We start from the raw sequence: 15,119 nt of genomic DNA, 5'->3' as shown, positions 1-15,119 counted from the left end.
CTGAAGTTGGTGTTGTAAACAAAATCAAGAATTTGCTTTTTGAATGATTTGAATGTGCTTTCTACCAATACAGATTCAAAATGTTTTTGATCCTGCAGAATTTAGATCACTCCATGTAAAATCATTCTATTTATAAAATAAAAAAAAATACAATAAACATAATTTGTTATTTCAGCTTTCAAAAAAAATGATTTCAAAACTTGTTTTTGTATATTTCATTTACAATGTATCAGCTAATGCTTTGATTTGTGAAAAAGTTTCAGCGAATTTTTAATATGTAATAAGAGAGTAAACTTATTTTGTTTTTTATATTGGATTTAGTAACATGCCAAAGAGGTAACTAGTTACATTTTTAAGTTTTCACTAAATTTTGTGCCAACTTTTGGTGTGATCACCTAGCAGTTTTGAATGATGTGTTTCTGAAATTTCTTTCATTTGGAAATCAATTACTTGTGGATACAAATTCAAATTTCTTACCTGAGGTTTTGACTGTTACTGCAGATTTTGTCCCATACTCTGTCCCATCTCGTGGTTTACTGGAAGACACTTTATGAGGTGCAGTGATGCATCTAGGGTCCTCCTTAATACTGGAATGAATTGCTTCTCCTTCTCCGTCAACTGAGCTTGCCTTTAAGTCTCCTCTTGCCACCCGGATGGCAATCTCATGACCAATCTTACTCTGGATGAAACCAGTGGATTTTGAAGAGTCTGTCGGATGTTGGGGTGATTTTTTCCAAGTGGATTGGTTTCCATTTTGTTCATAAGATCTGGAAGATGCTAACAAGTCTCTCTTTATAGCTTTAATACTTCTGGTAATGTCTTGGGATGTTTTGGAGGAAACTTCATGAAACTTGGCATGATTTATTGTGTCGTCAATTGACTTGGCAACATTTTCTGGATTTGTGATATTCCCAGATTTTATGCTGTCAGCTGCTGTGGCACTGTTAACTAAATTCAAGTTGCCATCTGAAAAAGTTTGACCAACTGGTTTAAGATGATGAAATTGCTCTGCCTTAGGGCTGTAAACTAATTCGGATAAGTAACTTTCTGAGGACAAAGTCACACTTTTCGGTGATTTAAATTCTGAGGTAGAGGTGAATGTTTTGTTTTTGGGCGTCGTGGGTTCATCATCTTCTGTATCTTTGACAGTCACTGGCTTTTGAGGAGATGTTTTGTCTTTCATACTCCATGTTTGAGGATGGTTTGTGACTTTAATGACCTCTGGTTCGGTCTCTAGAGTGTCTTGGAACAAATCCTTCTCAGAGTTCTCAGATGAAGACACAATATGGTCCTCCATTCCTGAAATGGAGTAGAATTTTGCCGGCGTCAGTCGACAGACTGGAGAAGCCTCGTCAAATGAGAAATCAACGTCTATTGAGCATTCTGACGGCGTGGTTGCTAAGGACGAGGAATTCTCGGTTCCGCTATCGCCTCCATCTAGACTCAGTCTAAAGACAGGATTGTGTGTTTCTGACTTGGATCCCTTTTGCCGCAGTTTCACTTGTCGATGTGGTCTTGGGATGCTTGATTTTTTAGATGAGGCGGGGACTGGAATATTACTGACAGAATGAGACCTCATTGATGTATCCCTCATTGACGATACTGTACTGCCAAGAGGGTAACTTGAAGAGCCTTTGCTGCTGAGATGAACCTTTACCATCGCTGGTAAAGGTTTGGGTGAGATTTGAGATGGTGATCCTGATTTACTCCTGTCTTGGCCAATGCCTGAATGTGTTTTTGATTTAAGTGTAGGTATCGCTTTGGGACTTTCTGATCGGCGTGTTAAGGGCTGTTGTTTTGGACGTCTTGGAGGGGGCTTAGGAGTATCCTGAACGTTCAATCGCTCTCTACTTCTTGAACTTTCTCGTGAAGGTTTTAAAAACTTTGTCAGACTACTTGATGGAGACGAGTTTGTTGGTTTAGGAAGAGCATGTTGTCGTCTTGGTGGAACCTTTGGTGTCATTTCTACATTTGACTGTTCTGCTTCTACATTTGATTGTTCTGCTTCGTCTACGGATCGATTTCGCCTGTGGAGTGGAACACTTTTGGATGTAATTTTTCCTTTATCATCTCGACTACACGAGTTAGTGTTACTGTGTTTAGTGACCTTATGCTCTGTTAAGCAGTCCACCTTTGCAGCAGGTCGAGACGCATGATCTTTTGGAGGGGAAACCGACGTCTTGAAATTAGGAGCTCCAGTATCTACTTGTCTTGAAACAGTTTTTGGGTGACTAGATCCTTTGTTGTTGGAACTGTTGGAGTTCATATCCACATGTCCCTTTAAGCCCTCCGGAGATTTCTTTTGAACCTTTGAGGACTCCGGTCCTTTTGAGATATTAGTCCTTACTTTATTAGTACCTTTGGACGTTTTGTCACCTGTAGGTAAAGGATCTTGAGCTTTTTCACTTTTCTTTGATGCATCATTTCTCTCTTGAATTACTTGCTTAGCATCATATGTTCTCCCTAAACCATAAACTGATTTGGATCTTTGTGACGTCCTTCTAGAGGACGTACTGACAGGATCTTTAAGTATTTGCTCCTTGGATGTTTCTGGAGCTGAGGATTCAATTTCAGGTTTAGTGAAAATATCCAGATTCTGTCTTGCTGTGCCAGATCCCTTGGGTCGCATTCTTGGAAGGGTAGCTGCTCCTGATCCCAAGTTATGAACATGAAGTGGTTTGATTCCTCTGCCGTATCTGAAGGCTCCTCGTCTCGTCAAGGAGGAAGAAGGAGACAGCGGAGAGAGGTTCAAGTCGATACCGCTAATGTCAAGATCTGTTGGACTTGTGACCAGTTGAGAATCCCCAGAACTTTCACTGTCATTTTTACTCCGCAATCCTTGACGCGTCACCCGTGGGTTAGTCCGAACTTGTGGTGGGCGAATCCCTGATGCTTTTCCTTTTCTTTCATTTGTTGCATCAGATGTACCTGCTGATTTGGCTCCTGCCCTCCATGTTGGAACATGGCTCCTTAAAGGGTGGGACTTATCGTGAGGAACTCCTGAGCTATCCATTTTGGAACTTGTGTCGTTGGTACTGTTTGTCAGAACATGATGTTGCTGTTGTGCATTTGGCAGTCACTAGATTGAATCGTGCAGCTGGTGTATGTTACTGCATGCCAGTATTGACAACTTGTCATGGTGTAATTATTTACTAAGCGCTTCATGATAGACCCCATGGCCCCACCATAGGCCCAATGGATGTTTGTATTTGCTATCAGTTATGCAAACAAGCAAAGTCTGTATTTACCCAAAACAACACCATGAAAAAGAAAAACAGTAGCTCTTTGATGATGATAGCGATTAGCGTAGGGTTGTGGTGGAAATAAAAATCAACTTGTACTTATCATGATCAACGTGGGTAGTTCCTGATTGGTTGAGTGGCGCTGGGTGACTACATTTGTTCTGATTTGGTATAACACTCTGGGTGACATTAACCCGATTTCTGCACTTGAGTTTTACCTAATGTATACATCACTTCTTGCCCTCTTGTCATTGTAAAGAATACACCACAGCTATCCGATCCACATTTCAAATCTCGTTCTCATAGTTTGTTTTACCAACTGCTGGGTTATACATCCATGATCTCATGACCTATCGGGTCCAAACTTTAGACATGTTTCCTTTTCGTCACAGTGTTTCCACAGCAATCTTCTTGTTTAGTAACAACAAAGACTCTTTCAAAAAAGATCCAGTGACAAAACTGAAGTTCACCCCCAGGAAGCTAAAGATCGATGGCTGCAATAATTTCTCTCTATCTTTCTGAATCTGAACTTGCCCTGAAGCTCGCTGACTATTCAAGCTTGACACACTAGTCACACACTCCAGTTTAAATGACACGAGCTCAGCCAAATGCAACTGATGTGATTATTCCTAAACAACAAATTTCCAAGAGATTGTTCAGTTCCATTCAAATCCAATTCACTGGAAATTAATTTATTCTCATCGAAGAAGCTCTTCATCACCTTTTTTAGACAGTTCAAAACTTCAAAACAGCACAACTTTCAGTTTGTTGTACAGTTGTAAACAGATGAAGGTGGATGTGTAGCAGAATTCCTGGACACTCTGTTTCAAAACACACAAAAGGAGCACAATGAATGAACAGTAGGGGACAAAAATCAATGAATGTAATGTCAGTTATATACAGAGTAAGCTTACGAGGGTTTTATACAGTGTTGTATCAGCGTGGGAGATCAATATGTGATAAACACCTGATGAAGGTAGTGTGTATTGACTAATTCTAAAAGCAGACTAAACCTGTACTGAATATACTTATTATAATTATAGCATATTTCATACAGCAATGGAGTTTGGGAATTTCAACTGTCAAGCTTCCAAGAAATATTTTCAATGAGAAATATCCTCCCCAAAAAACTTCAAAAGAATTGCTCAGGTGTTCACAATAGGGAAATACTACGAAAAAGCTAGGAACAAGTTCTGGCTAAAGTATGTTTAACAAATTTTCATTGTAGGTAACATCAATTTCTTTGTTTTTTTCAAAAAGGAATATCTAAAGCAACAAAATTGCTTGGATGACCCAAGTATGGTCTTAGGTTGAGCTTTGGGCTGTGTCATCATTATCAAAGCAGACCTGTGTCTGTACAAGAAGATAGGAAATCTCATTTTATCTACTGCACGTAAACCCTTTCTATGTATGATAACCTACGGAGAGCGTACAGGGTTGCATGTAACTGGGTGATCAGAGATCAGAATTCTAGTACAGCCACAGACCTGGGCCCAATTTCATCGAGCTGCTAAGCACAAAAATTTGCTTAGCATGAAATTTCTTTCTGATAAAAACAGGATTAGCAACCAAATTTCCATTTGTAGCATATATATTGCTTGTTACTAGTATTCAGCTGATGTTTGCTTTTTCCTGCAAATTTGGTTGGTAATCCGTTTTTTATCGAGTTCAAATGAACAAAAAAACTACCTTTAATTTTAAAATCATAAAAGGTTTCTTGTATAATACTGCTGATTATAAAGGTGAACTTGGTAATGGTTAAGGCATGCATTAAGTGAGCATTCAACTATTTAAAACCCAAGTTTAGGCACTTCAACGGTTTAGTGTTCAACCAAGCTAAACTGTTGAACTCTGCACAAAACCTGTAACAGTGATCAGAACACATCACACACTGGCAATTCTTATCTTTTTAAAACTAGATGTATAAATCTAATCAACACTTACCATGTTAAAAGTTCAACATGTCCATTTCCAAGTGCGTTGGTGATTACTGTGTTTTCTGCCTACGCAAATAAAGAGATTTGAGCTCATTGAATAAACTCCTACTTTGGGTAGGTTTAGTCACACACTATTTTATTCCAACACGAACACAATGGCACCACAAGCTGTTTAACAACACTGAAAGGGTTATGGCAAAACATCAGGCCTTTTTTTATAAACCCAACCTTGGTTGGCGTTAAACTGCACTATTTAGGAATTTGTTGAAATCATTTTTATCTGAGAAATATTAAGAAAACACATACGTCACAAGTCTGGTATGTGCCGATTTTATTATAGTTTCAGTTTGTCAATAAGATTTTGTCTTCTTCAAAATCAGACAAAACTTTTTGAATGGTCTCCAAAAATAATTGTTAAGTCAGGTTTTTAGACAGTAGAAGTGAGTAAAAACAAATAAAACCGACATATATCCATTTGCTTAAATTTAGTTTTTCATTTAAAGTAAAAAATTGTGTTTTGTAATGATCGACATTCTTTAATAACATTACACAAAACTTTGATTCTTGCACATAACATCTTTAAAAATGATAACAATAGAATTAGCTGTTGCAAACTGCTCACCAACTTTGGTGAGTCTCTATCCTTACTAAACATTCAAGAAAGGAGTAAAAACATCAGTCCATTTTTTGCATCTTTAAAGCCATTGGACCCTTTCGGTACAGAAAAAAAAAAGGTCACAGATTTACAAATAACTTACAGAGTTTACAGAAGGTAGTGGTGAAATACTTCTCTTGAAAAATTATTCCATGAAATGCTTTACTTTTTGAGAAAACAGTAAAACAATATCAATTCTCGTTAGCGAGAATTACGGATTTATTTTAAACACATGTCATGACACGGCGAAACGCGCGGATACAAGGGTGGGTTTCCCCGTTATTTTCTCCCGACTCTGATGACCGATTGAGCCTAATTTTCACAGGTTTGTTATTTTATATAGAAGTTGTGATACACGAAGTGTGGGCCTTGGACAATACTGTTTACCGAAAGTGTCCAATGGCTTTAAACAATTATATAGCTCTGAGACAGTATCTTAACCAAACAGTTTTACATCAAATTCTTACCTTTGAATTGGTAAATTGGGCCAGAATTATGAAGCCATTTGATTGGTTGCCATCATTTTTGCAGCTTCTAGGATGTGTCAAAGGTCATAATTCAGCAAGTCACATCTTTCCTAATGAATAACAAAAACATCTTTAAATTTCAAGAAAAATTTTAATCTTTAAATTTCAAAACAACTTTTGTTTGAAGTTTGACAAATCATTGTTTACTTTAAATTAAAAGATACAAACTTGTTTGACCCTTTCAGACATGAAGTCACTTTATGAGCTATAACTATCACGCTCTAGTCATCTGCATGTATAGCGGTGGTACATAAACAAACTTGGTAGAAACTTTGTAAAAGGTTTCATACAGCAATTAAAGAGCCAGTACTGCCCCCTGGAGTTTCTGTCCAAACTATTGCTCTTAATCCTACACAAAAGAGAAACCAGTATAGCACAAAGTATGAATACATTACCCCATGATTCCTTTAAGAGGAGTTTCTTTAAGGTTAGGGTTGACCATTGTTGGATTACTTCATCTAGGAACACTACACATCAGGGGAGGGCTTACTAAATAAAAAAAACTGAAGTTCACTGGTATCAACCATGTGAACCTTTTACGGTGACTAACTAGTAATACCAATGTAATAATAATAACAACTGGATTTATATAGCACAAAATTACCAAAGGATGCACTTTCATTGCTATCAAACTAAACCGTTACAGCTTTTCAGGATGTAGAAATGATTAATATTTCTGAATGCTTTATTTTAGCATCAATGTTAAACAGACTTGAAGAATTGTTTTTATTTTATTGGAATTATTGGAGTTATTTGAAAGCTGCCACATTTATTTGCAAATTTTTCTCTTTCACTCATTATGGTTTATGAGAAGAAGAAAAAAACATATTTACAGCTGTGTGTATAAAATTATGAATTTTTCTTTTGAAAATGTCCAAAACCTGACACAAGTTTTTCATTTGTTATGAACATGAACACAATTAGTAGCCTAATTTACTCAACATAGATTCCTTTTAATTAGTAAGTGGTGGCAGCACTTAATTAGTAAGTGGTGGCAGCATTAGCTTGTTTTGACGACAATCACGGAGCCCACCTGTCGGAATTATAGGCCAACATTAAACATGAACAGTGTGCTGAGAAAGTCTTACCCAATTCTTCTATAAAACTCACTTTCTCAAATTTCCTGCTCAACATTTTACCAACATGTGCAATTTGATACGTCGTATCCTTCGTGTAGTACGATAATTGGACATCACAGGTGTATTTTACTATTCTAAAACAATAAACACAAAACCAAAACTCGTTGGTCTAAGCAGACGAGAACTTGAAAATAATACCACTTTTTCTTTTTATAACGTGTAGTTCATTCGCGTGCATGCGCATAGGTATCCACTACACGGTGCGTTGGTATCCCAGTAAGAATGGACCAACGGTCTTTGATGACGAAATTTAATGACAGCAGGAAAGTTTTCCATTAATTTTCAGCAGAAATTTAAAAATGTACTTCAGAGTTAAAACAGTGAAGCATTTATCATAATTTCAACAAAAATGAATATGCCACCCAATAAAGGCACACAACTTTGACGCACGGTGGCGCTATTTTGTTTGAATCAGTTCAAGACTGCAGGACTTACAATTTACAAGGTTTTGGGTTCGACTCCCCAAAGCTGACTACTGATTGAGCAATGACCAGCTAGTTACTGAATCACAATTTCTGGATTAATTTTGTGCAATTCATTTTCATAAACGTTAAACCAATGTTTGTATGGGAGGTTGGCTGTTGCTATCTGAGTTCACTTGAAGAATGCTATGGGTATAGTGTTTGAGTTGCCATTGGAATAATACTCTGGTTGTTGCAGGTCGCACTTGCCCGGTTTTCTAATAAAAAAGTAGGCATATCATGTGACGCGCTCTCAACCAATAATAAGACAGAATTTATGTACGGGTTGTTTAATATAATATTATATTCAGCAGTTGTTTTCACCTCTCTGTCCTTACTCTATGTTTTCACATACCAGCACTTCTCAGGTACACCGGAAAAATTAAATAAATAGTCCAGATTGGAGGAATTCATTATAAACCACATACATTCTACTGCCATTTTATTTCTGAATTGATACTCAACAAGCACTTCTAAGAAATCACGCCAATAGTTTGTATGAACGCATCGTCGGGAAAGTGAATAAAGTTGATTATTCAGTTCGATTTGGATCAAATTTTTGTCTTTTTACTACACTCATTATGTCGGCAGAAATTGAAGGAAGTTTATTTCGCAAGAGGATTTTGCTAACTGGAGGAGCTGGCTTCATGTAAGTCGGGTGGTGGTCAATTTGGAGAACAAACATATTTTATAAATATTGGTGATTAAGTTTCTTTCTCTAGCTATGGATGAGTGCGACTTAAAATTAAAAAGTAGAATAATTATATTCACCTTTATTGTCATAGAATAATTATATTCACCTTTATTGTCATAGAATAATTATACTACAAAAAGGCACTATAGACTGAAGGAATTCAAACAGTTTTCTTTATTGTTTTGAAGGAGGGTGGAATTTTCTTCTGGAGAAAAAAAGGATGTAAAAGTTTAAATTCTTTATTTAGTTGTTCTTAGCCACCGGAAGCCTCACTGCCCTATATCATTTTACCAAATTTAAAGACATAACGCGCTGTTGAAAAGGGCCGTTTAATTGCCGGAAATGACAGGGAATAGCCCCTACCTAAACTTTTATTTAAAATAATTTGTTTTTAATTTTTAATTTTGTTTTCTATTTTGTGTTTGTAGTGGAGGTCACACAGTATGTAACCTAGTGGAGAGGTACCCTTCATACTACGTCGTAAACTATGATAAGGTAGATCTGACTTCTTCAACGGAGTTTCTGAATTCATACAAGAAATTGGGAAAATACTACTTCGATCTCTCAACCTCAATTAATGGCTTATCAATGAAAAAATATCCATGACACGTGTCTCCCAACTTCTGAAATAGTGTCATTCAATGTACTTTTCTCGATTTTACTTTATACATTTTTACCTGGAACTGAAATCATCGAAAATCCTAGCAAAATTGCGCCATTTTGGGACAATATTCCTCTGAGGTATACCATGGAGGAATTTCTTCCTCCATGGGTATACGGTGTGATGCAGATTTTAGGCAACGCGAAATTTACACGTCTCTTGACTTCTAAAATGGTGGGCGTGGCATAGTCGTATGTGACGTGCTTTTAAGGGGTCAATGGTAATACAATGGGGGGGGGGGTCTTTTAGAACAGAGACAACTGTATATTGGGAATATTCTTAAATTGTTCATTGTTTTCGTTTGTCATTACAGTTGGAATATTGCTCATGTCTAAAGAACATCGAGCGGATAGCAAATAAGCCCAACTACAAATTCATAGAGGTAAGTACCAATTTGCTAAAATTGTGACCTAATATTTATGTAAACTTAACTTATACCTCTCGACAGTCCAATATTCACCAACTAATTATTTCTTTGTTCAAAAACCAAACTTATTGTTATGTTTAATAAGAAGGGCATTTTGGGGGGTTGGAGTTTTTGCAAGTGTTCAATGTACAAGGGTTGACAATTGGGATTATTTATTTGCGTAGGGAGACCTTTGTGACGAAGACAAACTACGCGATGTCTTCCAACAAGAGCGGATTGATACAGTTTTACACTTTGCTGCTCAGTCTCATGTTGGTAAGTGAATCAAGTTAAGGTATAATCAGCAGTTAATGCATTTAAATTACTTCAACTGAATTAGAGATTTGTTTTATATTTGTCATAAAGAAAAGGGAAAGAATTACACTATAACTTTATAGTGAGGGGATCAGGTTGTCTCAGTTTGGGTTTTTTCCCCTTTCACGAGTCTGTGGACCCCGGATCGAATCCCACCCCAGACTAAAGCCTTGCATGTGAATTGGGGTTTTCAGTCCCTACCTGATTGTGTGGGTTTTCCCCCATCTGAGGTTTTCCTCCCACATCTAAAACTCAACCTTTATCTTCCCTTTCATCTGGCGCCAAAATCTCGGTGCTGTTTGTGTACTAAAATATAATATAACTGTCTGTACTTTCCCTGTGTATGACGACAGATAACTCCTTCCGGAGTGTGGATAACTTCATTCAGAGCAATGTTGAGGGTACCAGCAAGCTGCTTGAGACGGCTAAGCAATATGGAGGCGTCTCGCTCTTCCTTCATGTCAGTACGGATGAGGTGTACGGGGGAAACAGCACAGTAGTAAGAATCAATCACCAATTATTTATTCATTTAGGTTATTACGGCAGGATTGAACTGAAGGCCCCAAACATTCAACTTTTAAAGTATTCACTCCCACCTTCAAGAAATGATCAAGATAAGATCTTAAGCTGTTTTTTATTAACATGCATGTTTTTGTATGCCTGCTCTATTTACCGTGTAGGCATTAGACGAGACAGCACCGTTGAATCCAACTAATCCGTACTCAGACTCCAAAGCACAGGGTGAAATTATTGCCAAGTCGTACTACGACAAGTACCGCTTTCCTGTCATTATTACACGGGGAAATAACGTCTATGGCCCCCATCAGTTCCCCGAGAAGGTCGTGCCTAAGTTTATTGGACTTCTTCTACGTGGAAAGAAATGGTGAGATTGTGAGAATGGAAAGACTCTTGGTGTTCATACGTTTACAGCCTTCCATCAATTACTATCCATCAATCATTTTAGGCAACAAATATAGTTTGAATTTTGCCAATTTTTCAAAGGCAGGCCCCACTTTGAAAGTAGATAGATTTTGCCAACCAATCTGTTGTTTATAAAACAATTTTGTTGTTGTGAATGTTTGAAAACTTATTGAATAAAAAGTAATTCATTTAATTTTAATCTATAATATTATACAAAACACAGATTTGTTAGTACTTTTATGGGACATCCTCTACAAAATGATATCAAAGTGATACTACGCAATGCCAGTAAATTTAATTTTATGCTTCAGTATTTTTCTCGTCTTGGTTGCGTGAATAGCAAAATCACAACGACACACAAACTATGACGACAGGCGTGGGATGACACATCAAAAGGGTTTTACAAAATGCTGGTATAGGAAGTGAATTATCACCTTTGTTTTATACCGGTATATTTATAGTTGCATCCACGGCGATGGAACTCCTACCCGTAACTTTATGTACATACAGGATGCAGTGGAAGCTTATCTGACAGTCCTACATAAAGGCAAAGTAGGAGAGATTTATAACATTGGCACAGAGTTCCGTATATGTGTCAATGATTTGGCTAAACAACTAACTAAGAAGGTGAGGACAATTCACAGGGAAAATTCACTTTAAAAATACCGGGTCAGATTGGGTGGTCTAGAGGGGACTGACTCCAATATTTTATAATGACCCGAAATATGTGTCAAAAAGACCCAGTTATGGATCAAAATGAAGCAGAATCCGAGTTGAAATCTCATTTGTAAAAATGTTCCGTATTAGCTTGACCCGAATCAGGTCAGGCCCTTGAAGAGACCCAACACTCGGGTCAGTTATGACCCAAGAGGGGGTCAGAGTGTTTAAAACAGACACACTAAATATTCGCAGTGTCATACCAACTAGACCACCGAGATTGCCTGGTAGCTAGAGTCAGTTCGAACCCTATGTTTAGCAGCGGGTGCTCCAAACGATTCAATAAATTAGTGATTAGTGATAACTACTAAAAAGCATTTAGTAGTTATCTGCGGAATTTATCTCAAGTATACAACTTCTTATAATGATAAACCTGCCTACCAGAAAATCAAACAGAATGCTTAATGATGCTATTTGTGACGTATATGGTAACGTCACGTTTTTAGGACTGTTTTACTCTGTTCAATTTCTGCTGCAGTCAGGATGCATTGCAGTTTTTATTGACAAGCAATGAACACTCTAGTCTGGTTCTTTTTCATATAGATACGTGGCCAAAAGAAGGATGCAGAAAATGAGGAAGGACACACGGAATACGTAAAGGATAGGTCAGTTACCAGACATTACAAATGAAATCATTAAAAAGTAAAAGGTGAAAATGTCATAAGTTAGATCTTCCAGATTGGAAAAAATGTGTGTTGAATATTGCGTTGTGAAGGGGGTTTATAATAAGATAGGGCGTTCTTTCAAACAAACTGCATCGAAGGGATTTGCAAAGTTTGTTGACATGTAAAGGAAATCGCTCTTGAAGCTAAAATACTTCCATAACTAACTTTAGCCTTCATTGAGTATTTGTTTTGTTGATAATAAGAGAATAAAAATAACTGAAAATACGGATGTAAAAGTGTAAACAAATAACATTAAATGAAGCAAACCTCTTTATGCCTACATACAAAGAATGCAAACAAAGGTCACATGAATATCTTGACAGTAATAATTCTTAAAGTGAAGTTTGTGCATGTCGAATCCTTATTTCCTAGATGATATATTTTAACTAATTCCTTTCTTTTGCAGACCACATAACGACAAGGATTATCCCATCGATTCATCCAAGCTACGAAGCCTTGGATGGTCCCCTAAGATGCCATGGGATAAAGGATTGGATATAACCAGTAAGTCATTTCTTAACAAATTACGATTAAACAATTTTATTTATTTATTCTTCTTTTTTTACCCCAATTGGCAAACACTAACGAACACTTTGACTTTGAAAAGCTTATTCTTCCAAGGCACTGGACACCTTTGGTAACTGTCAAAACCAGATTCTCACTTGGTGTATCCCAACCTATGCATGGATAATAATCTGTGCAAATCTTGGCTCAATTGGTCATCGAAGTTGCAAGAGAATAATGAAAAGAAAAAACATCCTTGTTGCACAAATTTGTGTGCTTTCAGATGCCAGAGAAAGGCTTCAGGCCTGAAGTCTTTCTCAGATTCAAATATTTCAGTAAGAATGTACCTCTTTCAGACGGAGCCGTTTCTCACAACGTGTTATACAATCAACAGCTCTCCGTTGCTCGTTACCAAATAATTTTCTATGCTGATATAATTTTAAGTAATTACCAAACTGGTCCAGTGCCTCAAATACTTAAGTTACAAGAACTGATGTCAACTTTTAGCTTTGAAAGCTAAACAATACTACTCGGGTGGGATTAGAACCCACAATCTTTGCAATTCTAGAGCAGTATCATACCACAACCACCCTCCCGCCCCCCCCCCCCGCCCCGAACCTGGGAAAGTACTGAGTTACACACGTCGGTGTTTATGGGTATGCAAATTTAACAACTATTAAATGATTATTTGGTCTCTCTTTGCAGTTGACTGGTATCGCGATAACTTTCAGAATTGGGGCGACTTGGCTGAGAGGGCGCTAGTTCCATTTCCCAACGTCATGGGCGAGAAAGAACCATCGGAATCCATGGGAGATGAACCAGAAATGTAGAGAATGTACAGACATAATAGATTTTAACATAATTTTTGTCATTATCCCTCAAGATAGGTATGTCACATTCAGTTAATTGCCCACAATTAATAGTCAAGGGGTTGCCGACTCTTCACGCCTCGTTTTGGCAATATCAAGACAAAACAAGATGGTAGCCATAAAGGTACCAAAGGAGAAAAAAACATCAAAACAGTAAGCTTTAAAGGGGCAGTAGTGGTTTGACATTTTATGATATAATTACTGAAATGTAATGATAAATGTTTGCAACTTGTTTGTACAAATAATTGCTTTCAAGGAAGGGACACCCTTTTGGATCAATTAGTGCTTCTGGAGCTAAATAACCCCAGAATGGGTGGCCTATGTAAAGTGCAATATGAATTAATGACCACTAGGTCTCAAATGCAATATTATAAACATCCATTGTTTTATTAGCAATTAACTATAAATCCGTCAGTGGTCTTGCGTCGCCTGCAAACTAAACTTGGGAGGGAGGGGGGGGGGGTCGAGGGGTTGCACAGAAAGTCAGAAATAAATAAGTTCATACAAACAATTGTCCAGGCCAAACTCGAGTTAACAGAATCTACATACAACATTTATAATAATAAACATTCATATACTATTATAGAATAATTCAAAATGAAATAAACATAACTAGGTTAAAATTTATTCTAATCGATAGAGTGGCATTTGTGCACCTGTTTGTAATTTCGAGCGTAATGTTTAAACTTCCTGCTTCGTTTGAAGATAATTTTGGGTGAAAAGTGGGTGAAATACATGATCAATAAAATCACTCGATAAACAACATTCAGTGTGAAGACGTTTGTTTGTTTGTTTGTTTGTTTATTTGTTTGTGATCCATGGACATATTCACCATGCATGATTGACTATTGGTCAATTCTGGCCACACGATAAATCTTCTTATTTTAATCAGTAATTAAAAAGGCTGCTCATTTCACACAATGGAGCTATTGGTCGGATTAAACTTTCTCATTCTTAACAAAGGAGATATTTTGTTTGAGGATTAAATTTGCGCATTCCCACCAGCGGATTAAATTTGTGAGTTATCTACAATGGAGCTATTTTTGTAAGAGGATGGAGCCAGAGATATTAAAAACAATGCTGATTTCTGCAGATTAAAATAAGGGGTTTCTTAACAAAAAGTGGGTCATACTTGATGACTTGTTTAAATTCGTTATTGAGTAATTTAAGTCACAACCGCAACTTCGGTAATCACTGCAAAATGAACTTTAATTTGTAATTTTGTTTGGACAAACTGTCCTGAAAAGTAGGCCAAAGTTAACTTTGCAAAAAGGCGAACAACAACGAGACGAGAGCCATTCTACAGCCGACTAATATTGGTGGGCTACATAATACGCGCTGACCATAGCACATAGTTCTTAACAAGTTTTGCTTTTAAGAAATAAGACGGATTTTCATCTCACAAG

General features: G+C 37.1%; 2 protein-coding genes across 4 annotated transcripts in view; one reads left to right on the top strand and one right to left on the bottom strand.

Annotated features, from left to right (window-relative positions):
* The window catches only part of LOC117298938, a 42,181-nt gene extending 34,573 nt beyond the window's left edge, over positions 1-7,608 (bottom strand). The window contains exons 1-4 of one of the 3 annotated variants that reach the window (XM_033782322.1): positions 7,450-7,608; positions 6,302-6,411; positions 5,187-5,245; positions 478-4,063 (exon numbers count right to left, since the gene is read on the bottom strand). In XM_033782322.1, coding sequence (XP_033638213.1) covers positions 478-3,013 — 2,536 coding nt within the window. In that variant the 5' untranslated portion in view covers positions 3,014-4,063; positions 5,187-5,245; positions 6,302-6,411; positions 7,450-7,608. The remainder of the gene's footprint in view (positions 1-477; positions 4,064-5,186; positions 5,246-6,301; positions 6,412-7,449) is intronic. The other 2 variants (XM_033782324.1, XM_033782323.1) reach the window with 2 other exon arrangements.
* Positions 7,609-8,355: 747 nt separating this feature from the next.
* Positions 8,356-14,476, top strand: LOC117298233 (dTDP-D-glucose 4,6-dehydratase-like). The gene is made up of 10 exons (XM_033781366.1): positions 8,356-8,610; positions 9,084-9,150; positions 9,630-9,698; positions 9,908-9,998; positions 10,391-10,536; positions 10,718-10,920; positions 11,420-11,585; positions 12,219-12,280; positions 12,747-12,844; positions 13,550-14,476. The coding sequence occupies exons 1-10, from the start codon at positions 8,543-8,545 to the stop codon at positions 13,672-13,674; spliced, it is 1,095 nt and encodes a 364-aa protein (XP_033637257.1). The 5' UTR covers positions 8,356-8,542; the 3' UTR covers positions 13,675-14,476.
* The last annotated feature ends 643 nt before the right edge of the window (positions 14,477-15,119 follow it).

This window comes from Asterias rubens, chromosome 13 (genome assembly GCF_902459465.1).
Source record: "Asterias rubens chromosome 13, eAstRub1.3, whole genome shotgun sequence".
Classification (NCBI taxonomy): Eukaryota; Metazoa; Echinodermata; class Asteroidea; order Forcipulatida; family Asteriidae; genus Asterias; species Asterias rubens.
The sequence above is the reverse complement of the archived record's forward strand: the minus strand, read 5'-3'. Positions and strand labels throughout refer to the sequence as shown.